We start from the raw sequence: 25,428 nt of genomic DNA on the forward strand, positions 1-25,428 counted from the left end.
ATCAAGATGGCGGCGAAGGCAACTTACAAGAACTCTCAACACAAAATAAAGATTTGCCAAACTAGACTGATTGATTGCAATCAGTCAGTAGATGGGATAAAAATAAATAAGATAAGAAGCTATATTTGTCATCACTAGGAGATTTGCACGAGGTTACTCACCCAAGGAAGTTGAAATGTATTCTTCGGAAATCCCTCCTACACACACCGCACACATGCATTTCAGAGGGGTCATAGCGCAGGGTCAGCCACACGGACATTATTCACATTCAACATTAATTGTTATTATTAGTTATTCTCAGAAGGATATCGCTGTTCGCTGTGTGTACAGGTCCTTGTGTACACCGAAACAGCGAAAAATGGTATTTAGGACAGCCCTAGTCCTATAAACACTGCACTGCTACATTCACAGCTATGTTACTGATAACTTCATACTCATCGTCGTCACCCACACGCTCTGTCTCTCCACCGGACAATCGCTAACATTACGCCGGGCTTGCAATACACTGGCGGACACCCTGACAGAGTACATCAGGCAGGCACACAGCTGACAACCTTGCAGCTAAACGAAATGATCCATTGGAGACTTTTACTAGGAAAGTGGCTGAATGCGTCCACGACAATACACGCAGCATCGTGGCTGCTAACTCTCCCGGTCAGGTAAACTGGGGACTCAGTTGTCTGCTTTGCTCATATACTGCAGCTGGTGATAAATGGTGGTTTTAACTTGTTTGTGCATCGGCTTATCGTTGCAGCTGCTAGGCTTGTTAGGCACTTCAATCAAAGCAGCCCTGAACGCAAAGCACTTATCTTGTCGGTTAACGCTTAATGATCGGTTCATGAGTGTCCGCTATCTGTCAGTTAAAAAATACAAAATTAGAATCCCTAATCGATATACCTTAAGAAGTCTATTAAGGCCAGCCCTAATACCTATTAAATCTGACACGGTATAGCAGTGTGGTCATAAAAGGATCTCTAACTTGAAACTTGAACAAGCTTTTCTGGAAATTCATTAATTGCAGGTGGAGAAATGCGAGTGACACTGATTGTTCATCATTTATCACCAGCTGAAAAGACAACAGTCCCCAGTTCACTTGTCTGGGAGAGTTGGCAGCCATGATGCTGGAGTGCATTGTCGTGGACACATGCAGCCACTTAGTCTCCTGCATCATTTAGTGGAGCTGCGAGGTTGTCAGCTGTGTGTCTGCCTGGCTACTCTCTCAGCCCGGCGTAACATAACGTGTGTGATAACTGCATTCTCACCGTCGTCACACACAGACGGTCTGTCAGCCTGGCGTAACGTTAGCGAGTGTCCGACAGACCGTGTGTGTGCGTGACGATGGTGAGTATGAAGTTATCAGTAACGTTGTAGCTGTGAACGAAGCAGTGCAGTGTGTGTGCACAGTTTATTTGTCGGTGAATAAATGCTACAACTCCTCAAGACCCGAGCCAAGCTCCTGTGTCTTCCAACACCGACTCAGGCTCACTTAAGGTGGGCTGTTAAGGTGGACCAGCTATTCTCCTTTAAGTGACGAGCCGCTCCTCTGAGTTTTGCTCAGCTTTTAATTTTTTAATATTTCTTTTAACCGTTTAACTGATAGCATTAATCGGTCAAAATTCGTAATGTCGGTTAACGGTTAAACGGTTAATCATTAACATCTGTAGTACAGATTTAGGGTGTAACATAACAACTGCTAGAAGATCAGTCCAATAACCACTTTAATGGGCTTTTAGTCTCATCTTTACAGAGACTACAGATCAATGACTAATAGTAACTGATGTTATACTGAGCAATCAACTGGAACACCTGTTTGTCCTCACACCTCTACCTCACCTTTTAAAGTAAACTCGAAAGCTTCAAACAGCTCTGTCATTGTATGAAATTATTGATGCAGCGTGCTCTTACCGCACAAAACCAAAACTTTTGGGTGTGTCTGGAAATAAAGTCAATTTTGGCTAATCTGCTCATCCATCAACTCACTGACAAATAGATACCAACAATGTCTACCTTTGTCAAATCAGCCCAAATCCCCGGAATAGAAAAGCACAATACATTTGTGTAAAGAAGAGTTTATTTTAGATTCATGCACTGTTCCGTAGAAGTGACTCATACTTTCTAATGACGTCTTCATTATTACCTTGCAGCATTTACACCACTTTTTATGACACACTGCATGCCTCAAGGTTGTACTGTGTGTGATGTGACACACTGCTGAAGTTTTCTATTGTTACTTAAATCTAACATCGACATCCACAAATGTGTGCGTGATTGACCGCGTGATTGTACGCTGAAACAAATGACCAGTTTCATAAGAACGGGAATCTTTCTCTACCATGCCAACCAAACAGGTTTAACACATCGAGGGCGTGACTAAGACTTTCACTGCATGACATGACTCTATTCTCTTTGAATTGTTTGTCTGTAAGATTCTGCAATGAAGCACAGACTATATATTCATAACCAGTAAGCCATGTAATTTGACTACAATCACTGTCTATTAGGGATGTTAATAATCAACCATTTAACCTTAACCGACAATAAGAATGTTGACCGATTAACGCTCAATTCAGCAGTTAAAAGAAATATAAAAAAAAAGAAAAGCTTAGCAAAACGCAGAGGGGCGGCTTGTCCACCTTAAAGGTCAGCCCACCTTAAGCAGTGTTTCCCACAGGATTTTGTGAGACGGGGGGTGGGGGGCCTCAGACCCTCTAGGGGGGTTCAGGAGCATTTCGGCATTTTTTCACCAACAAATAAACTGTACACACATTGCACTGCTACGTTCACAGCTATAACATCACTGATAACTTCATACTCATCGTCTCACACATGCTCTCTTCATCATCTTGCGATGGATCACAATGATCATTATGCACTCGTATGAATTTTGAAATTTTTACTCGCACACACACTCACAAAAAATGATTGCATACACCACTATTTTGGTGGGTCACATTGACACACCTGTAAAGATTTGACACCGGTGTCACCGGTTAATAAACGCAGTGGGAAAATTCTCTTCACCGTGACATCCCTACTCGGACCACGGCCATCTACTCAACTAAACCTTCATTTTGATCTCGACTAAACATCAGTAAAGTTTCATGACTGCACCTTGCAGTCACGAAACTTTAATCAGAACCGCTTCTGTGGTAGTTCCCGCTACAGGAAGCGGACAACATTTTTGCCATGATGACACACACACACAAGTTAAAAATAAGACCAACGTCGCTGTAGCGGCTGGTAATTAAAATGTCCCTTATTTTCTGGGGAAACAAAACATTACTCAACTTTGGATCCGGACCGTAAATGAGTTATTTTGAAAATCAATAAGTTATCTCACCTATTCAACTTTAAAAAGTCAAATAATATGTTATTTATGAATGATTTCCTATTACATCCCACTTTCACGGTAATCCTTTGTCACATTCTTATCATGCCCATTTGCTTTTCAAAAGTCTAGTCCTGTGATCCCATTGTTTTAGACTGACAGTTCAGACTTGCCGGTACTCGCCTGCTCAATAGATAAGGAGGGTGAATGTTCATAAGAAACAACAGAATACAATGGCCATATTGAAGCAAACACGAGAGGTTGCGCTGCCACTGACAAACCAGTTCTTGGCAATGTGTCATCAGTCTCATGACTGGTTTCATATACCAATCCGTGTCCCTTTACACATGCACCCACTGACATACAATCGTTTGTTGTCTGAAAGACACTATTGGAGGTTTGTGTGGAGAGCTCATTAAAGGGATGTGAGTGGCGGTAGTGGTCGGCACAATAACAGGTGTTTTGCAGTCAAATCTCTAAAAGGTGGTTCTCTCTTTCATGCAAGTGCATGAGATGGAGATATCAGCCACTGTCTATTCCAGTGTTTTTTCTGAAGGGACCCCTTCTTTTCTATCATTAAGTAAACTGACGACCCCTGAATAAGTGACATATTTTATGGATATTTCACATTATATTCAATGCATGACAATAACAGTACAGAACAACTGATAAACTGTACAATTAACCCAAATAGTGAGCGCAATAACTGCAGGAAGTTTGGGCAAAACGAGCAATTTGGATGAATTTTGAGCAGATTATTTCTTGTGAATATTGCATCAGAGATGAGTTTTCCTGTTATTTTTAGTAACGTTTAATACAATTCTTTGTCTGTATTATATATTTTTTTAATTGTAAACAATCATAAATACTTAATAGGCTTCTTTTTTGAAAAATTCTGTTTTCTTCTCCCCGACGCTTGGCCAGTGTTCTAGCTCTTCGGTTGTTTTAACTGCGTACTTTTCTAATTTTTAAATTCATATTTTAAATAATAATTCCAAATTTAAAAATAATTTCTTTTAGTTTTCGTCACAGCAATGAATGAAATGCTGAGATATAAAGTTAGTCTAGAGCCCTGCCTCAGTATTATGTGTAATATTTTAAATTTCATTATAAAAAATTAAATGTTGTTTAACATGACACTAGTGTTACAGCTTGATAAAAGAACCATCCAGGAAGACACAGTATACCTTAACAATAGTGTTTGTTTCCTTGTCTTCATCATGTCAATCATGTAGTTTACAAGCATTGTGAGTCAAGGAAGTAATTCATTGCCAAACTAAACTCTAACAAAGACAAAGACAAAGAGCGTTAAAGGTGCAATGACATGGCAAAGTGCATTCATGTGTGGCTTCCATCACGCACGCCCATAAGCCCTTATCCCAGCCCCACCCTCTAGAAATCCATGATGTCAGAGAAGGTTTATTTTTTTTGGGCTCTGATCTCTAAACTCTTCCCAACCCCCTTAGTTTAAATAGTGACACAGTGAGCACAGGTGTCACATCTTTACCTGGCATCCTGCTAAGAACATAGGAGGTGCAAGCAGTCTATCTGTCAGCCACACCTGAAACTAAATTTACACAAGATCTTCATTTCAAGGAACTGCGCATCTTTTTGCTTCTTATCCCAATTTCACCCATCACTGGAACTGGAGACAAGAGCTACAGGTAGGTTCAAACGATGCAACACATTGATATGTATTACTTCTGGAGGTTTCTTTTGCAAAGTCAATAATCAAAAATATATATAAAATGTTGATGACAGTTTCCGTTTTTTGAATTATCAAGAGAAATTATGAGCAATTAAGTGATTAAGAGCAATCAATACCTAGAATATTATACGTAATTGCTAATTCTTATGAGCATTTTAGTAATATCAAGTGAAATGTATTATAAATCTAATGTTACATTTATATTTTATATCCTAAATTATAATTTGAATTGATTTCAGTTAAAATAATTCACAAGTAAGCTAAATGACAGGTTCAAGGTGTTCTTTCCTGTGTTATTGGAAATACATTCACATTAAATATCGTTAAATCATTGGTTAACATATTTATTGACATTTCTATTCCAGTAAATCTTCACCGTAATGATACAGTCATTAGGGATGCACCGATACCGATACCAGATCGGCTGTCGGGCCAATATTGACTCAAATAGCTGGATAGGATATCGGCGGAAATGGGGCCGATCTATTCAATTCAATTCTATGTTTATATACTATATTCATTATATACTGAAATCTCAATCCCTGTTTAAGTTTTGACCAATTTGTTGCTGCATTAAAACAGTTTACACCTGAATTGTAATTCCTGTTAATTTTGAAGATTTTTTTGCCAAGTTGTTGGTGTACGATTTATTATTTTAATAATAACAATTCACTACATTTATGTTACGTTATCAATGTATTTATTTGTTGCATTTTGTTTTACAAAGTTGAGAAAGCAATGTTTAAGTCAAGCCTGATGTTGCCTTACACATAAAAGAATGGTCCCTGTCACTTCCATACAATGAGGCATACAGCTTATTAATTATACTGATATCCAAAGCCCAGGTATCGCTATCGGTATCAAGACTGAAAAAGCTGGATCGATGCATACCTAATATTTTTAGTTCCTAATTTTATAAACCTGGATTTTGTTTTTAAGGGTGTTATCATTAAATATGGTTCTTCTTTAGTATATCATCTACTATATGTTCTCCTCCACAAACCCAAAAGAGCGTAGCTTACCACTGTATGTTTGGAAAATGTTTGTGAATGCAGTGCTGTGACAGACCGTCACTTATAGATTATGTCTATTGGGTTTTATGTAGGGCTGAAATGATTCCTTAAGTAATTTGATTACTAAAAATCATCACTGCAAATTCTTTGCATTGAAGCTTTGTTTAATCCGCCCTCCCCCTTTCCGTCCCCATCCACAAACACACGGGGGAGCAGGTTTGCAGTGGCGCTATCAACAGTGCGCAGATTGATTTTGCGAGTGCAACTGAAGGTGGACACTAGGGCTGTCACAAGCAATCACAAAATTATTATTGGTTTGCCTAGTTGTAATTGCGTATTTTCACTGGACAGCACGCAGAATGTAACATGGCACTTAAATGCACTAAATGGGTTTAGTTTTTGAAAGATAATATTGTTTCTAAAAAGGAAACCAATTAGTTGTTCATTTAAGAGACCTGTCTTATTTTCTCTGATGTATATTTACTATTGCTTCTTAATAATGCAAAAGTATTTTTAATCTGATTACTTGATTAATCAATGGACTACTTGGTAGAATACTTGAATACTACTAAAATAATCGATAGCTGCAGCCCTAGTCTTATGTTTAATAAAACATTTCGCCTTTAATTATTTTCTCTGAGCTCACCTGATACAATCTCTGTAACGACATAACTAACTGTATATAAAGTGTTTCATCATATCATTAACTGAATAATCTTATCCCACCTACTCTAGGCATGGACAACAGACTGGTCCTCACTGTCCTCTTTGTGATGCTGTCTTGGATTTCTGTGGGCACCTACGCCCAAAGCACTACAGTAGCAGGAAACATGACAACAGCAGCAGGAAACATGACAACAGCAGCAGGAAACAACATGACAACAGCAGCAGGAAACAACATGACAACAGCAGCAGGAAACAACATGACAACAGCAGCAGGAAACAACATGACAACAGCAGCACCAAACATGACAACAGCAGCACCAAACATGACAACAGCAGCAGGAAACATGACAACAGCAGCAGGAAACATGACAACAGCAGCACCAAACATGACAACAGCAGCAGGAAACGTGACAACAGCAGCAGGAAACATGACAACAGCAGCAGGAAACATGACAACAGCAGCAGGAAACATGACAACAGCAGCACCAAACATGACAACAGCAGCACCAAACATGACAACAGCAGCACCAAACATGACAACAGCAGCACCAAACATGACAACAGCAGCACCAAACATGACAACAGCAGCACCAAACATGACAACAGCAGCACCAAACATGACATCAGCAGCACCAAACATGACAACAGCAGCACCAAACATGACAACAGCAGCACCAAACATGACAACAGCAGCACCAAACATGACAACAGCAGCAGGAAACATGACAACAGCAGCACCAAACATGACAACAGCAGCACCAAACATGACAACAGCAGCAGGAAACATGACAACAGCAGCAGGAAACATGACAACAGCAGCACCAAACATGACAACAGCAGCACCAAACATGACAACAGCAGCAGGAAACATGACAACAGCAGCACCAAACATGACAACAGCAGCACCAAACATGACAACAGCAGCAGGAAACATGACAACAGCAGCACCAAACATGACAACAGCAGCACCAAACATGACAACAGCAGCACCAAACATGACAACAGCAGCACCAAACATGACAACAGCCACAACAGTACCAACACTAGCAACAACTACACCGGCCACAACAGCAACAACAACCACACTGGCTCCTCCACTGATATCTAACACCACAGTGGACAATCTTGTGGTGAGTGATGCCAAAAAACTACAGCATAGTGGAATAGAATAGAACAGAATCCACATTTATTGATGGTGTTGAAAAACATCAAAATGCACATTTCCTATTAACTTAAAAGTTTCTCATTTCCCTTGCAGGTATTAATTAGTAGGGCAGGGTGTGGGAACACCAAGTTATGTTTGGATCAGCCCTCGGGGTGCACACCCGGCGCAGCAGCAGGATGTAGCTTTTGTTCTCTAAGTCAGACGAGCGGTCAAAACTTTGTAGTTGAGCTCTCAGGAGAGTCAGACGGCTACATTGCTCTCTCCGTGTCATTCGGCGCCACACAGGTATGTCAAGATCTGTCACTCAATCACAGATGAAAGTACCATGAAGTCTAACGCACAGCCAATCATATAGTTAGTTTGAAGTCATCTGTGTAAACAGGTTATTTAACGTTTTTTGTTTTGCACCACAGGGAGTAAATGCCCAAACCTACGTCTGCGCAAACGCCAACGGTGTTGTTAGATTCTTTAGCACTTTCCTCAACAACGGCGTGCTGAGTGTGACAGAGGTGAGTAGTGGTGGGAAAAGAGCTGGGTGAGGATATGGTTATTAGTCTGTTGGAGCCCATGTTTGATTCTTTTGTTTGATTAAACTCAATGAGTATGAATTAGACTTCATAGCAGCTGCATGACACTCATGAACGGCCGGCCATCTAACAATGTACTACAATACACAAATCTGTGTAAATAATTGATATGAATTGGGAAATTTTTTTATTCTTTGATTTTTGGGTTGCTGGAAAAAATTTAATAAATAATGCCTGACAATGACTAATATATTTGTCTTCAGGACATCTCTCACTACATACACGCTGAAAATCAAACATTTTTACTGTATTAATTTTAATATTTTCCAAAGTAAAAGTCCCTAAAAGTGTAGGATTATCCTTTTCCACGGTCTAGTGTTAAAAAAGTTAACAAAAATCGCAATAAATCATAATATCGAATCGCAATACATTACTAAAAAATCGCAATACATATCGAATATGCACCTAAGTATCGTGATAGTATCGAATCGGGACATAGGTGTATCGTCCCAGCACTCCTAATTTGTATGTCTATACCTCCATTTAATTTCTTTTTGTTCTACGTGTCAAATACTGAACAGATACTTACAATTTAACCTGCAGCTTAAGCAATTTCAAGGCAAACGTTAATTGAAACATCACCATCTGCATGGTATAAAAATATTGTTTTATATTAATACACCACTGAAAACTAATTGTCTTTGCTCTGCAGCTGAACGTGAACTCTGTGAGGGGCAGAGTCAATGGAAGAAATATCCAGTGCATATTTGCCGTCACTCTACCAAACAGCAGTAATAGAGCAGCAAGTCTCTCTGCGGCAGTCGTCAACGGAACTTTCAACAACGGTAAGCCAACATATTTCTATATATATATGCACATTTACATCATATGCACTTTCAACAGTCAACTAAGAACATAGAGACAATTCGAGTTTTGATGATACCGATACCAGTAAAGGAAATGCGTCCGATACTGCCCAAAATTCGGGGTATCGGTGATTATGCCAGTCTATGCACCAATCCGATACCATAATTTATAGTGGAAGATCCAACAAACTGTTAAATAATAATAATAATAATAATAATAATAATAACTATATTTTTTTATCATGCTGGTATCAGATCGGTTCTTGGTATCGGGCAATACTGCAAGTTAAGGTATCGAAATCGGTATTGTTAAGGAAAACATCTCTAGAGGCTGTCACAGATAACATATTAATATATTCCCTAGTGTTTAAAAAAAAAATATCAATGAACTTTTTGTCTTTTGTTTGCACTCTCAGCTACAGTTGCTTTCGGACGAGCCGTGTCCCAAATACAGACCGGCGTTATAGACCTGGCGAATCCTAGCAGCAACTTCACGAACCTGGTGACCCCTAGCCACGGTATTACACTCCAGCAATCTCTGACGCAAGGTAAGCATAAGAGACAGGGTTGTTTTCATTAAGGGAGCAAAGTTGTCCAAAATGTGTGTTTGAACAATGCCTAATAAATGTTTTTTTTCCCTTATAGCTCTGCTGATCGCTGTGGGTGTGCTAAGTCTGACCAGGCTATGAGGAAACCCCCATGAGTCAAGACAAAAAAAAAAACTTCCCTAGTGTGCTACTGAATATAAACATCTCGCAGGAGGTTTACTATCCACAGTGCATCTCAGATTATTAAGATCATTATTAAATCAATTTACATCAGGTGAAAGTAGGAGTGGTGGAGGGTGGTCACTCTTCTGCAGCCTTCTGACTGCTTTCACATCTGCGAAGGCTCTGAAACAAAGAAGTGAATTAATTTTAAGAGTCCATTTTTGTTTAGTTTTGTAACCACAGGACTGCTGGATTTCTGTCCTGCAAGTTACTTAATTGCAGGCAAACACTCTCTTCCCCAGGTGAAAATCAATCTTTAAATGGTTAGAATGGGGTAAAAATGAGAAGCACTATTACAATTAATCAAACATCAAATTATAATCAATTGAACCACTACCTGGCTTTCACCAGTAGATGGCATGCTTTACACAAATTTGGGGTTTGCGGTCTGGTTACCTTTTAAGCCTACATTGCTACAGTGTGGCAAAAAGCTCATGACTTGGTGACACAGCAACGTCTAGAGCCATTAAATTATGAAACTGTGATGCCAGGAAAACATCTGTTGGTAAATTTCAACAGTGCATAAGTGTCAAAACGTTGTCAAAAAGCTAATGACAAACTGTTTGTTAACCATGATATTATTTTGTTTACCCTCAGAATAGGCAGATGTGCGCTTATGAAGAACCATAATTATTTTTGCTTTGTGTTTTTTTCTTTTCAGCAAAATGCAGAAATGTGTGTTTGCACTGTTATTATTATCATTATCATTATTATTATTATTATAATGCTACTCTCTTTTGCGTGAATGTACATATTGTTGTTGATTCAACAACAATTTTAAAATGAAGCCTTCATTGGCTGATATGTGTGTGTGTGTGTGTGTGTGTGTGTGTGTGTGTGTGTGTGTGTGTGTGTGTGTGTGTGTGTGTGTGTGTGTGTGTGTGTGTGTTAGAGTGTATGTGCAAGTACACATGCAAACAAGCATTGGCTCAGAATGCTATATATGATACCAAATATTGGTGAAACAGATTTTGCACATTGCATTATGTAACTTGAGTGACTATTATATATTTTTGAAATAAATATTTTATGAAAACTGATTATCTTGGTGGCATTAATACACTGTCAGGTATTGTTGACAAAAACCTAGACTGTATCACCAACAAGCAGATCCGAAGATCTAAATCTGAACCTTTAGCATTATCAAAATGTTTTGTGTTGTGCAACTTTGTGGATTATAGTGCCTTTAAATTAATCTCGTGAGCTCTTATTAACAACACGGGAAGTCGTGTACACAATATGCTTGTCGTTAAAGTGGTTAAGTCGTGAGAACACCGCTGCTAAGCAACGACAATATCAACATTACTGTTTGCATCTAAAAGCCACAGAGACTAACAATTTAGCAAGCTAGCAAGTGGGTAACATAGTGCAGTAAATTCAAAGGCATAATGACAGAGGAAAAAGATAAGGTCGTTGGGAATATCAACATTTTCCTTAGACCTTTTATAAAATTACGAAGAAAACAAAATACAACTAAAATTACAATATATATTCACTTATTATGCCCTATGTTTCCATGGCCTCTGCCATTTCTGACGTCAACAAACATGTCACAACTCGTGAACTCTGAGCTTTCAGAAACGTTCCACTTACGAGGTCATGAATACCACAAGAGGGGAGCGTTGATATAGACTCTTCTCGTGAACACGGTAAACACGACCCCATTTGAAGGCATCCCCCTGAAATTAGTTTTCAGCATCAGCACAGTTCATTCATTGTAATATACCAACAAGATGCCAACGTACTGTATGATCAATAATCAGGGAGAATTTAGACTATTAACAGGCAGAGATACAAGTATCATACAAGAGATGCAATAGTGTAATGAAAGCATTAATGGTGGTAATAACACAAATATCTTGCAGAGATACATTAATTAAGAGATTACATATTGTATATAAAATCTAGTGACATTAATACAGAAGTGCAATGAGGAGATGCAAATAGTAATAACGTAGACTGTAACGGTACATAACGGTGTTCTGTACACCTTTCGCCCTTCAGCGCCACGCCAGGGAGCATTTTTCTGTTGTTAAGAGCCTGACAAGCATGTTTGTGTTCTCATTATCTGGGGCAATACCCATTAGACAGTCTACATTTCGATTGATGTCTTTTGGACCAATAGTTTTTTGAGAAAAGACCTCCGTCTGGTCAGCTAACATTACTGCCAAGCAGGTGAAATATAGAGTGATATTGTTGTTTTAGCTGACGTGTGTCGCCTCACTGTTTTGAGCGATGATCGTTCATGTCTTTGTAGAGCGAGCACAAGCGCGAGCAACAGGACGCTGACTTTTGTTGACTTAACGGCCAAGGGTGTCGCTGTTAACAAGCATTTCTGAAAGTTACAAATAGTCCCTTTAATCATACAAGAGATGCAATAGTGTAATGAAAGCATTAGTGATGGTAGTATTAGGACTTTAAGAAGTTTAAACATGCACTATCTACAGTACCTTTAAACATGCACTATCTACCTTTAAACATGCACTATCTGCAACCACCTTGGACTCTAACCACTGACGCACTTTACACTTACTTACACTATACATCCTATATACAACTTTATAGACTGCACATATTACATTTATTTATTGCACATACTACATTTATTTATTGACGGACTGCACACACTATGTTCACCCATTCACTCTGTATCTTTTATATCTCTATTATTGTTTTTATAATTTTTGTATACCTTTACCTCTCCTGTGTTTCACTCTGTTTGCTGATTTGACACCTGAATTTCCCTCCGGGGATTAATAAAGGTTCATCTTATCTTATCTTCTCTTATCTTATCTTAGTAACACAAATATCTTACAGAGATACATTAATTAAGAGATTACATGTTGTACATGTATAAAAGCTACTTTAGCTAACTCAGTTGCTCAAGCAGCTACAGGGCAGGCAAGTAAACAAAACCAGGTAATCACATTTGGTCATTTGCAGGTGTCTCAAAGACTTCTCGTGTAAAACTGGGCTGAGTTTGGTTTAAAAATAAAAGTGTTTACAAGTCAAGGCTATACTTTCCAGCTAGGTAACCATAGTAACGTGAACGGAAGTTACGAACGTTAGCACATGTGCGTGCCTTTCATCGTTTTTAAAACGTGTTAAACAGCTATTTTTCTAACAAACCAAACATCTGACAACACTTACCGCCGTTTTAAAAGTATTTTCGGGATACCCCAAAGACTATGCAACTGGAAGAAAACGTATTTTTTTTGCTGCACACGTTTTCAGACCGTTTCCGAAGCTGCTACTATTACAGCCAAACAAAGATGGACGCCGGAAGTGACATACCGGTATCTTTTTTTTTTCTTCTTCCTTTTTTTTTTTTTATTAGCAAAAGTAAAAATATACAAAACAAGAAAGGAAATTAGTTTACAAAGATGATATGCAACATAATCAGATGCAAATAATAGAAGTACCATTATACTGAAAATCAAGATAGTAAAAAAAAAAAAAATTAAGCCACAAAAAAGAGAGAAACGTTCTCCGGTCAACAGAAAAGAAGCACAAAAGAGCAAGGTAAGAGACATGAAAAAAGCAAGGATTGAAATAAAGATGTATAGTCTTTTTAGCCTTTCTGATAATTTTTTACATCAATTTGAGCGACTTAAATTAGTTGGCAAAATCATACATGAACATAGTGAAAGAGAGAATAGGCTACTGCACTTACAAATATGATATTTATAATATGATATCATCTTGCTAAGTTTTAGTTTTCAGGTTCATCTTTAGATCAATCCTTTTTATATAAATTTCACATTTTCACATATATTTTTCATTTAGAAAATGTTCTTTACATACAATGTAGAGGCATTTATATTAGGGTATCTTCATACTGTACAGCAAAAGGCAGTACTAGGGAAAAAGTGTGTAGGTTAGCAACTCATCTATTTTCATTTTTATTAGTTATTTTTGGATGATTCCTTTCAAAAGGTGGCAATTATTTTGTTGTGGATTTTGGATACTAATTGTCAAAAATATATTGTGTCTTTCAAATTACTCTTGGACAAAAACATACTGTGAACTTACAGTAGCATAAATCAAACCCATATACCTATTTTAATAAGACTGCTTGTTAGATTCGGAGTTCAAAATGGATTTCCTAGCAAGTTTTGATGGTTCATGAGGGTAAACAAAGTAAAACCCTTCAAACCGGCAGTCATACCAGTTCTTGGTTCCTTAACGTCATCATATGCACCACTGACCTTGCTAAAACAAATAGTGGCTTTACAGACCTGGTGAGCAGTAAGTGCTTTTAGGGCAGAAAAACATTTGCAAAAGCTGATTTTTTTTTACAACCACCGCTACAAAAGAAAGAAAAATTCAGGAGTAGTGTCTGTAAACCAGTGTCAAATGAGACAGCTGCCAAAGAGGCTATGTTATCATAATATTTTACACGGATCAGTACGAGAGTTGATATGTGTTGTATTAACTTCTGTCAGTCAGACTTACATATAATAGTTTTCTGACATTTTCAGCCTTTCCCATCATACCCAAAATTAATAATGTTAATCTGATAAACGCTATACTTTACATGGGAATAATGGGAGATTAGATACACTCTTGGAATCATTAAACTTTCAAAGCATATTTTTGTGCCATTACAAAATGATGGGAGGTTACTAAATAAACAGTATTTTCAAGAGTTGTTTGCAGTAAGCAGATGTCAATCTGGGTGTGTTGTCCTTCATGCAAACTTCACTGAATGCAAATTTACATGTTCTCAAGTGCCAGAACAAATGATCCAGTGCAGTATGTGACTGGTAACGCTCAGAAGAAAACTACAAAGACATTAAGTACTGTAAGTCTGTGTACTGGTTGGAGTGTATCAGTCTTAATTGTATTTTCATTTAGATCGTTAAGGGATTACCTCCAAAGCCATGAGTGGAAGTCAGTACATCTGGATCCTCAATGGTAAGTCACAGTATTGTAAACTATATATTTATGTTTATATATTTATGCATGTATTTGTGTATGATTATGTATTATTTAATTTGGTTTTATATTTTATTATTTTTATTTGCAATTTAATTTTTTTAAATTTAACCTAAATACTTTATAAAGATAGTTTCCAATGCCAGATGATTTAAAACTGCAATATTTGTACATGTTTTTGCCAATGGGGGTGGAAATACATAAAAACAAGGTGACAGATACACAGCCACTCCCAAATCCCCAGCTCTTAAAATTAAAATTGCTTGTGTGTTAGCATTTAATTGCCCACTTTGTCACCCAACAGACAAAGCAACATTATCATTTAAATTGAGAATTGTGTCTGTCCACTCAAAAAGTTGAATATTCACTCTTTATAGCTATATTTTCGTCTCCACCCCTGAGAAACGCATATCAGCATGCATATTATGGGTTTATCAGAGCTTTTTATGATGTAAGTGGATAAGACCTAACCAGACAGCACCTTTTGTGAGTCTTAAAACCAAAACAATTAGCTAAAAAGCTCCATAGATCTGCAGAGAGTTCATTTTTGCCATCCATTATAGAGCAATTTGAATTAGCGTTAATCAAACATATGGTCGAATATGAGAAGCTTTTAGAGCAAACAGGTTGACACAACTCGTTCTTGGTGTCATGTTTCCTTTTGATATATTTTGCTTACATTTGAATATCAGTATTTCACTGGCATATCAGCTGTGATGTTGATCCTCTGAAATCAGGACGCCCCTTCTTTCATTTGACTGTTTCTGTTTAAGCTGATTAGTTCAAAATATAACTAACATATACTGTATATGAAAATGTACACATCATTATTGTTTACATCATTTTATAACTGACAGAAAATCAAGCACATCTCTAACCATGTTGTCTAATTATTTAACAGGCATTTCAATCATGCTGACATTTCGAGTGCTGGCAGGTAAACAGTTTTTTTTTCCCTCAATAAATTCTGCTGTTTTCTTGTCTAATAATTATTTTGTTTGCCAATAAGGTACTGTTCTCCAAAATGTGGCAATGTATAAAAAAACGTTCCAGTCTTCACAAAGCTCCGTCTCGGGTGCTGCTGGCGTAGCAGTTGATGGGAACAAAGATCTGAGAATTGAAAAGGGATCCTGTATCGTCACCAGTGAAGAGTCCGATCCCTGGTGGAGGGTCGACTTGGCAAATGTGTACAACATCAATGCTGTGACGATAACCAACACAAATATCCAGGAAAACAGGCTGAATGGTGCCGAAATCTGGATTGGAAACTCAGTAAAGACCAATGACACCAAAAACATCAGGTGAACCAACTTGATACTGTACAGACCCGTATAATACATCTCCCATTTGGATATGAAATGCTCTTCTCACTTTTCTCACTTTTCTTCTCCATACACAGGTGTGCAGTCATCTCTCACATCCCGGCTGGACGCACATTCTACTTCCCATGCAGCGGTGCAGAGGGACGCTACGTCACTGTGCTTCTCCCGGGAAGCAAGAAGATTCTAAGTGTCTGCGAAGTTGAGGTGTTCCCCACAAGCCATGGTAATGATACATGACATGTAATGTAGATAAGTCTAGTATACATTTTTATGCCCATTTTTATGCTGCTATTTTTTATGGATGTAGTTATGTCTCTAGCTCTGGCACAGGAACATAACATCCCAATTTTTAATGATTGGTCAACTGTCTCTCCAACCAGGAACAAAACGGCTGATCAATTTCCATGCACTTGATGCATCATTGTTATTTCTCTAATGCCTTAACGCAACTTGTGATTTTTAGGTTGTAGCGGGCTCAGTTTTAAAGCTAGAGTGAAGGTACTGGTATCATATGAAACTAGAAAAACTAGGAATCCATTTTCATAATAGCTTGTCAAGAAATAGGCTAAATAACGCCCAAAACTTATGCTAAATTTTGGCGAGGAAAAACTGGCATGGGCATTTTCAAAGGGGTCCCTTGACCTCTGACCTCAAGATATGTGAATGAAAATGGGTTCTATGGGTACCCACGAGTCTCCCCTTTACAGACATCCCCACTTTATGATAATCACATGCAGTTTGGGGCAAGAAATAGTCATGTCAGCACACTGACAGCTGTTGTTGCCTGTTGGACTTGAGTTTGCCATGTTATGATTTGAGCATATTTTGTATGCTTTGTCATTGTTTAGTTAATTGATTTCCAATAATAAATATATACATACATTTGCACAAAACAAGCATATTTGCCCACTCCCATGTTGATAAGAGAATTAAATACTTGACAAATCTCCCTTTAAGGTACAATTTGAACAGATAATAAATTGTTTAGTTTGCAATTAATCACGATTAACTACGGACAATCATGTGATTAATCACGATTAAATATTTTAATCGATTGACAGCCCTACCACCTTCACAAAACATGATCCATTTAATATTTAATATAATATGTTTCTAGTCAATTAGCCCATCTTTGTTTCCAACAACTTTTCACTCTTATTAATTTTATAAATTTCCTTTTCCATTCTATATACTGTATGTCATCTACGTTGAAATCCAATTTTTTCCAATGTCTTATTTGTTTGAGTGCTGTAATTCTCAGGATCCAAAAAATATGTAATTCCTCCTTTTGTAGGCTTTTGGGATGTGTTCCCAGGAGTATATTGTGTTTTTCTACGTACCTCGCGATGCATCGTTGTTATGACATGACAGTCCAGCCACAAGGAACTATAAATCTAACCATCCGTCTATTTTTGTTTCAAGTACATCCTTTACCCAACGTGGCACTGAAAGGAATTGCCACCCAGTCCAGCACACGTTACTCTTTCGTTGCTGCCTCCAGAGCCATCGACGGGAGACAGAACTCATTCTACCACGATGGGTCTTGTACCCACTCAGCTACTGAGGCCAACCCCTGGTGGAGGGTGGACCTGCGACGAACACATATAGTCTCATCCGTCAAAGTCACCAATCGAGGAGACTGCTGTGCCGAGAGGCTGAATGGAGCTGAGATCCGAATCGGGAACTCTCTGGAGAACAACGGAAATGACAACTCCAGGTAATTTCAGAACATGCAGCATCCAATATACATTTTATATTACAATTATTAGAGCAGTAATATTTCAGTATTGACATGATGCAACTTATCCTGATACAACATAATAGCTACCCATAAACAGGGACATCGGCCAGCCTATTAGCTGCCACTAGAGAATTCAATAAAACCATTTCATAAAAATATGAGTTCCCCAAAAACATATTTTCTAATCTAACTGGTCATGATCACCTGCCGTTACTTCAGCCGCTGATTGGCTAGTACTCTGGCTGGGCTGTCAATGAGCGAGGAGTGACGTCTAACTGAAGACCTGCCTTGATGAGAGGACTGACAGATTGCATTTCCATTTGAATTTTGACACCAAAAGATCATGGTGACATGTAAATGTAAATGCAATAGACAGGGGGCGCTGTTTCATGGGCACATTTAATTGCCAATGCATTGCCATTTGAATAAAAACAAACAAACATAGCAATTAGAAATGCAATTGATTGAGCTTTCATTTTAATTTTTCATCAAAATAATTCAAACTGTATTGAGGATTGCATTGCCACTTTGCATATTGAATTAACAATTGCAATATCCATTTTCAAATTGCATTACTATTGCACATTGAATTGACAATTGCAAAATGCATTGGCATTTGAATAAAGAGGCCAAAAAAAGTCCATACTTAGCAATTACTCCATTTTTTTCAAATTGTGTTTATTGGGTTTTGCATGACAGTAAATTGCATCATTCGAGCATTTATTAAAAGTAAAAAAGTTATATATTCCCTTTATACAAAGACATTATAAAACGTGACAATCCACATATTGCTAAACAACAAAACAGCCTGGCATGGCGCATAATTATTCTAATTTCTGTAGCAACTTCTTAACAATTTACTTAATGTCAGCAAAAAAAAGTGAAACACTCTTCTTGCTGACTTCTGTTAAAGGACCAGTGTGTAACATTTCGGGGGATCTACTGTATTAGCTGAAATGGAATATAATATTCTGTTTTCAATAGTGTATAATTACCTGAAACTAAGAATTGTTTTGTTTTTAGCTTAGCTTAATGAGTCCTTCATATCGACATAGGGAGCGAGTCCTCTTCATGGAGTCCGCCATGTTTCTACAGTAGCTCAGAACCATGGATGCATAAAGAGAACTGGATACAGCGTTGTAGGCGAGCGCCGGTTCATTACTATGAGAGTTGCTCAGTGGCACATGAAGCCAAAATGGCTCGACTGTAGATTGATAAAATAGCTGGATCATCCGGCAAACTTCCATTGGGCCCATTGAGCAGTTGCAGTACCGTTTCCTTTAACTCCGCCTCCCAGTCCTCGGTCTGGGTCTCATTCACATGATTGGAGGAAGGGAAACAACTCTGTATTCGGCTATTAGTGCATTTTACAACTTTTAGGACCTAATGATTTAAATAAGGGTTATTGTTCGTACTGTGAACTTGATCTATCTAAAAAAAAAAAATGATCCCAATTCCCAATGTAAGACTATGGGGAAAAGTATTTTTGGCCCCAATGGCATCAGGTGAACAACACGGAAGTTACATTACCTCTGTTTGGCCACGACAAAAATTTGCTTCAAAGCTCGGCACTCTTCCAGGGAGCTTGCCCAGAACCAACAAACCATACACTGGCTCCAGAGGACCTTTTGCGTTTTTATGTTACCCGAAGGCCACCGTAGAGACGCTTCTGAAACTGCAGTAACGTGAGCGCAAAACCATGATACAGCCAGCCGTCTGACCTCCATTGCTCCTAAAGTAGTGTTATTATGGTAAGCATGGCCTCTGAGCGAGGCGAACGGCATTACCACGGTTTTGCACTTGGTGGCTCACGTTACCACAGCCTTGGAAAGGGAGGAGTGAGCGGAGGGTAACTCAGTTGGTTGCAATCTGCAACCACACCACTAGATGCTGCCAAGCTCTTTATAAAAAAAGCATTTTGAATCTAATGAGAGAAGGCTTAAAAAAGTGGACTCATTTCCAGAATTCAAGACTTTCTGTTGTTCTCTTTTAACAAGAAGCCCACAATATAACCAAGATAACTATTCCCCCCACTGCCTCCACTATTAGGTGTGCTACCATCTCCAACATCAGAGCAGGTAAAACTAACACATACCACTGTGATGGAGGCAGCATGGAGGGTCGCTTTGTGAACGTGATTATCCCTGGAAAGGACAAGATTCTCACCCTGTGCGAAGTGGAGGTGTATGCAGGTACAACTGTGACTGACTGGCTTTGATTTGTTGAAACACAGCACTCTGATATTGATTCATTTCTTTTTTCTTTCACTTTAGTGGAACCTCTAGTAGACGTGGCCTTTAAGAAACCAGCACAACAGTCATTTTCATTTTATTCCAATGGGGTGGCCTCTAATGCTGTCAGTGGGTGTAAAAGTGGAGACTTTCTTGAAGGATGCTGTAGCCAAACTGACCTATGGTACAATCCCTGGTGGAGAGTAGACTTGTTAGCTGTGTACAAGGTTAGTGCTATCTCCATCACGGGCAGACGAGACTGTTGTGCTACAATGCTTACGGACGCACAGATCCGGATTGGGAACTTACGAACGGAATATGACTTCAAAAACCCTAAGTGAGGCATACTACAGTATCTACACTTAGAATATGTGTCAGTAAATAATTACAAAATATCTTTTGATTTAGCTGCACAACAAAATTAAGCCATTTACATTTTGGAGAAATTGCCACCACTGGCCATCCATTATGTTTCTCTCTCTCCATCAGATGTGGTGTGATCTCACCACCAGTGGGTCCATCAGCGCACACCTTCGACTGTGCAGGCATGGAAGGTCGCTACGTCAAAGTGATCATTCCAAGATATTCGAATGTGGTTCTGTGTGGGGTGGAAGTGTTTGCTTCTCTGGCAGGTACAGTATGGTCCTTGAGCAGTAAATGGAAATCAAACAAAAAACAGAGAAATACTGTTTTACGTTTCTGAAGCTAAGTGTTATACAGTATATGCACGTTATTGTTCAGCTGATGAGCAACTTATTTATATTTTTTTCTTTCACTTCAACTTTTTTCCATTAGACCATAGGCTGTGTATAGAGTACTACAGGAATGAGTCCTAAAACCCGAAAATGAGTTAGCCGGTTCCCTCGCCTGGAAGTCAATGGGTTTTTGACTGGGTTTTTATTGAAATGCCTGAAATAAGGTCTGTGGTTAACGCAAGCTTAAAAGATTTTAACGTTTTGTTCTACGCTATAAAATACGCCAGTAAATATCCCACTAGTGAATTTTGAAGCCTTTATGTGCCTTAAAAAAGGTGGTTGCTAACAAGTGGCTCAATGAGACTACAAAACGTAATCACGCCGACTCGTCCCACTTTACAGCCTCGTTGTGTATACTCGCGTTAATACCGTGGTGTAGTTCGTTTAGAGCCTAATGTTAGCTTTTTACTGCTGGCGACTGCATTCGTACTTCAAAAATCAAAAAGTGGTGTTCAGTTGTGAAGATTATCTTGCAGAACAAAACGTGTCATACACATTTCTTTGCCACAGAGCTTATTGTCTGCAATAATCCAAAACCCGATGGAAAAATCCCATTGGCTTTTTGTTGAGGAAACCAGGATGATGCTAACTTCCTGGTTGGCCTACAAAAATACGTCATCCCTGGAGCACTCTACAAAGATGGATGACATGGCAGCTCCCCAAAAGTGAAGCCAAAACATCTGGATCGCTCCCGTATCCAACATGAATTGGGCCAACTGAAAGCTAACGACATTCTTTTTCTCCAGACCCAGAAGCTCTCACTCCTTTTTCTCCACCTACCGCTCCTCCTCCTTCTGCTCCTCTTCCTCCCGCCGTGAGCGTGCTGCTGGGTGGCAGGAATATGACGGTGGTGGGAGAGAGGCTTTGCTGGTCCGACGCTTTGTTCTTCTGTAGACGTCACTACTGGGACCTGCTCAGCCTCCGCAGCCAGGAAGAGCAGAGCGAGGTGGAGCAGCTGCTGAGCGGCAGTCCTTTCCCCCTCACAGACTACGTCTGGCTGGGGTTACGCAGGTACTCCACCATGACACTGACGCTTTAGAGATTTAGTTAATGCTCTGATTCAGGGCAAGCTGTATGCATGGACGGGTATACAGTATGTTCAGTGTCCCACTCAAGCACAACTCAACATGACATTATAAATTAGCTGGTGTGATTTTTTATTTACATTATGACCTCTCTGATAATCACCTTAAAAGTTCTAAAGCTCAAAATTTAAAAAGGGACTCTATGGAAGAATTAGAAATGGCTTGTTAACAGCGACACCTGTGGCCATTAAGTCAACTACAGTCAGCGTCCTGTTGCTCGCGCTTGTGCTCGCACTACGAAGACGCGAGAGAGCATCGGTCACACAATGAGGCGACACACACGAGACTGAACGTGATTGACAGCTAAAACCACAATATCACTATACTGTATATTTCGCATGCTTGGCAGTAAGTAAACAAAACAAAGGTGTCTCCATGAATCGTAGTCCGATTTTGATCCTAGTGTTAACTTTTCCTGCTTCAGCCTTCCGACCGTGGTCAGAGGGCACAGGGGAGAAACCGTAGTTTTGGTCGGAGTCGATAACGTTACTGGCTCCTGAGTTAACCCCTGTCACTTCACTCAGCTGCCGGGAGGAGCTGCCTATGAGTAAAAAGTTACATACAGTCCCTTTAAAAGATTATAATGTTCCAAGAAGGTGACAAGTTGGCCTTGTGATGAAGGTCCAAGCAGGTGCCCTGCCCTGTTCTCTTTCCATGCATTCCAAATTCTTAAGGATTTGATTATTGCAAATGTATACATACTCAAAAGACACATCTTTTAGTCAAATATGGTGTGTCCTTCTGCTCATTTGAATTGCAGCCATTCCGAAGCAGACAATGTTTTGCTAACAGCTTTCACTGCAGCCGCACCCTGTGACAAACGTACCGCAACATTAGAGCTGAAAGAGGCAGTCAATTAATCTATTTGTTGATTGACAGGAACTTAATTGCATGATTAATTGTTTCAGTTGTGCAATCGAGTGAAAGCATTTTCTGGTTCTGTCCTCTCAAGTGTGAGGATTTGCTGCTTATCCATCCATTAGCTGGACAGGTTGCCAGACTATCACAGGACTGACACATAGAGACAGACAACCATTCACACTCACATTCACACCTACGGGCAATTTAGAGTCATCAATTAACCTTTGCTTTGGACTGTGGAGGGAAAACCCATGCTAACACAAGGAGAACTTGCAAACTCCACACAGAAGGGCCCCAAGCCAGATTTGAACCTGCGACCCTCTAGCTGCTAACCACTGCTCCACTGTGCAGCAATCAATTGAATATCTTAGGGTTTTAGACAGTTGGTCGGACAAAACAAAGCATTTGGAGCTGTCACCTTGAGCTTTCAGGAACTTGTGAAGGGCTTTCATCACTGTACGTTGCATTGACAAAACGATTAATCAAAAGAATTCTGAACTAGAGACCATCTTGGGATGGGATCACATCAGCGGAGACACCAACGGGCCCTACTTCTGCCACCCTTGCTCGGACCACGACTATTTTCAAACTCTGCCTTCATTCTGATCTCAACTACCTGTAAAGTTTCGTGACTGCGTCTGGTGCAGTTGTCACGCTATCGCAGTGATAAAATATGTCCACAGACAGAAATAGAAACACCTGGCAAAGTATTCAAAACCAGGAAATTTCGTCATGATGAACAATACCAGCTGTCACGGCTAATAATAATTTGAATAATTGTAGCCCTACATAACATCATGAAGATATAACTGTATAATTAAATGTTTTAAATATATATTTCTGCTGTGCTACTGTAGGGAGGATTACAGATAATAACTCTATTTGGCAGATCCTTAATGGGCGAAAGTTGGTTCTGGATGTCCGGCGATTCCATGGAATTCACCAAATGGCCACGAGACTTCGCCCCCCACCATTACTCCAACCCCTGTGGCGGCATGGCCAAAGGAGGGCTCTCCCTGTGGGAGGACCAGCCTTGTGAGGAGTCCCTAAACTTCATCTGTCAGTCAGGTAGGTGGGGTTACACCTCACGGTCACATCCTGCACGTATTTTACTTCATTACAATACATTCACCCGTTCTTTCTGTCCTTTAGGTGCTGAGCAGGGAGCAGGAAGAGTGTATTTCGACAGCACCAGCAAACCCGTAACTCCTTAGTTTATGGGAATCTGTATTTTTAAGCTAGAAATAGCTATTGCTACTGCACTCCATGTGTGATATCAACTAGTGTTTGAATGGCACTTTGAGATTTTGTTTTTCTGCACAAAACATAGATCAGTCCCAACCACCTGGATGCACTCCATTTCATGCTCTTCATATGTGGTTTACTGTTATTTCATATTATTGCATTCCTGCTGTGGTGTAGCTTGTGTGGTCTCTGTTAACAGTACTCGTATTGGATGTACTGAGTTGATATCACACTGATTTAAGCCTAATAATTCATACTCATTACAATATCAATACAGTAGCGCAGGGGTCTCCAACAAGTATACCAGTAGCTTGTTACCCCGTTTCTTAGTGGCTCGCTAAAGGTTCAAAGAATACATTTGTTAACACAAAGTCACTTTGTAAAACTGTGTAAATTTCTTTCCAAAATAAAAAAAAAAATAGAATTTCTATTCATTCAAATTCACAGACATCCCGCCCCCTTCTGGCACAAAATGATTATTTTCCAATCAATTAAACGAGTAACGCTGCTTTCAAGTTTGGTTCCATCAGTGACGCAATAACATTAGGCGAGTTAGTGCTATGAGTAGCTCTCGGACACTTTCATTTTGTCAAATTAGCATCTGAGAGGTGGAGACCCCTGCAGTAGTGACTATACTATAGTGTGAAATTGCATTCCTACATAATATATCCCTATATATGTTTTACATGTTTTATCTATCAGTAAGATGTACAGTACACGTAGTTCCTTAGGTTAAATTTCATTATCCTATCACTTCTGCTGGTTTTTATAATGTGTGAAAGACCCTGGAGATGAGAAATGCAGAACTGAACTATCAATAGCAACTTTCACCACATCAAAAGTAGTTGGATTTGCATTAAAACAACAGAAAATGTGATACTGCTGCATATTTATTCTGTAATTGTGTGATTGGCCTTGAGGTAGAAAGGAATTAAATCATTAAATATGCAGGTAGTCTATTTGTAGGCTGTATAAATAAAGCTGATTGATTAAATTTTTGATTAGAGTAAAGTTAATTTTGAATAGTCAAACCGAAAAAAAGAAGATGCTAATGAACATTTGTCAACCAGTTATGGCATCAGGACAGTGAAGGTTTATGATCTACCTGTTCAGGTTGCATAACTGGCACCACCTCTTACCAGTGTACGGTTTAACCCTCCCAGTTTTTACCAAAAACATGAAAGGTACAATTACCAGGACACACGCC

The 25,428-nt window shown here is 39.1% G+C and overlaps 3 protein-coding genes across 3 annotated transcripts; all 3 read left to right on the forward strand.

The window, feature by feature from the left end:
- Positions 1 to 4,733: 4,733 nt before the first annotated feature.
- On the forward strand, positions 4,734 to 11,083 carry LOC141761202 (uncharacterized). Its single transcript, XM_074624533.1, has 9 exons — positions 4,734 to 4,745; positions 4,859 to 4,992; positions 6,785 to 7,383; positions 7,763 to 7,845; positions 7,974 to 8,165; positions 8,294 to 8,389; positions 9,120 to 9,252; positions 9,690 to 9,821; positions 9,919 to 11,083. Exons 1-9 carry the CDS (start codon positions 4,734 to 4,736, stop codon positions 9,960 to 9,962), a joined length of 1,425 nt encoding a protein of 474 aa, XP_074480634.1. The 3' UTR covers positions 9,963 to 11,083.
- A 3,843-nt stretch (positions 11,084 to 14,926) lies between these two features.
- LOC141761203 (uncharacterized) lies at positions 14,927 to 21,111 on the forward strand. The gene is made up of 8 exons (XM_074624534.1): positions 14,927 to 14,960; positions 15,991 to 16,282; positions 16,381 to 16,523; positions 17,738 to 18,020; positions 20,094 to 20,236; positions 20,318 to 20,612; positions 20,765 to 20,907; positions 21,071 to 21,111. Exons 1-8 carry the CDS (start codon positions 14,927 to 14,929, stop codon positions 21,109 to 21,111), a joined length of 1,374 nt encoding a protein of 457 aa, XP_074480635.1.
- A 661-nt stretch (positions 21,112 to 21,772) lies between these two features.
- Positions 21,773 to 25,180, forward strand: LOC141760871 (type-2 ice-structuring protein-like). The gene is made up of 3 exons (XM_074623969.1): positions 21,773 to 22,041; positions 23,866 to 24,044; positions 24,129 to 25,180. Exons 1-3 carry the CDS (start codon positions 21,872 to 21,874, stop codon positions 24,188 to 24,190), a joined length of 411 nt encoding a protein of 136 aa, XP_074480070.1. The 5' UTR covers positions 21,773 to 21,871; the 3' UTR covers positions 24,191 to 25,180.
- Positions 25,181 to 25,428: the final 248 nt, after the last annotated feature.

This window comes from Sebastes fasciatus, chromosome 22 (genome assembly GCF_043250625.1).
Source record: "Sebastes fasciatus isolate fSebFas1 chromosome 22, fSebFas1.pri, whole genome shotgun sequence".
Classification (NCBI taxonomy): Eukaryota; Metazoa; Chordata; class Actinopteri; order Perciformes; family Sebastidae; genus Sebastes; species Sebastes fasciatus.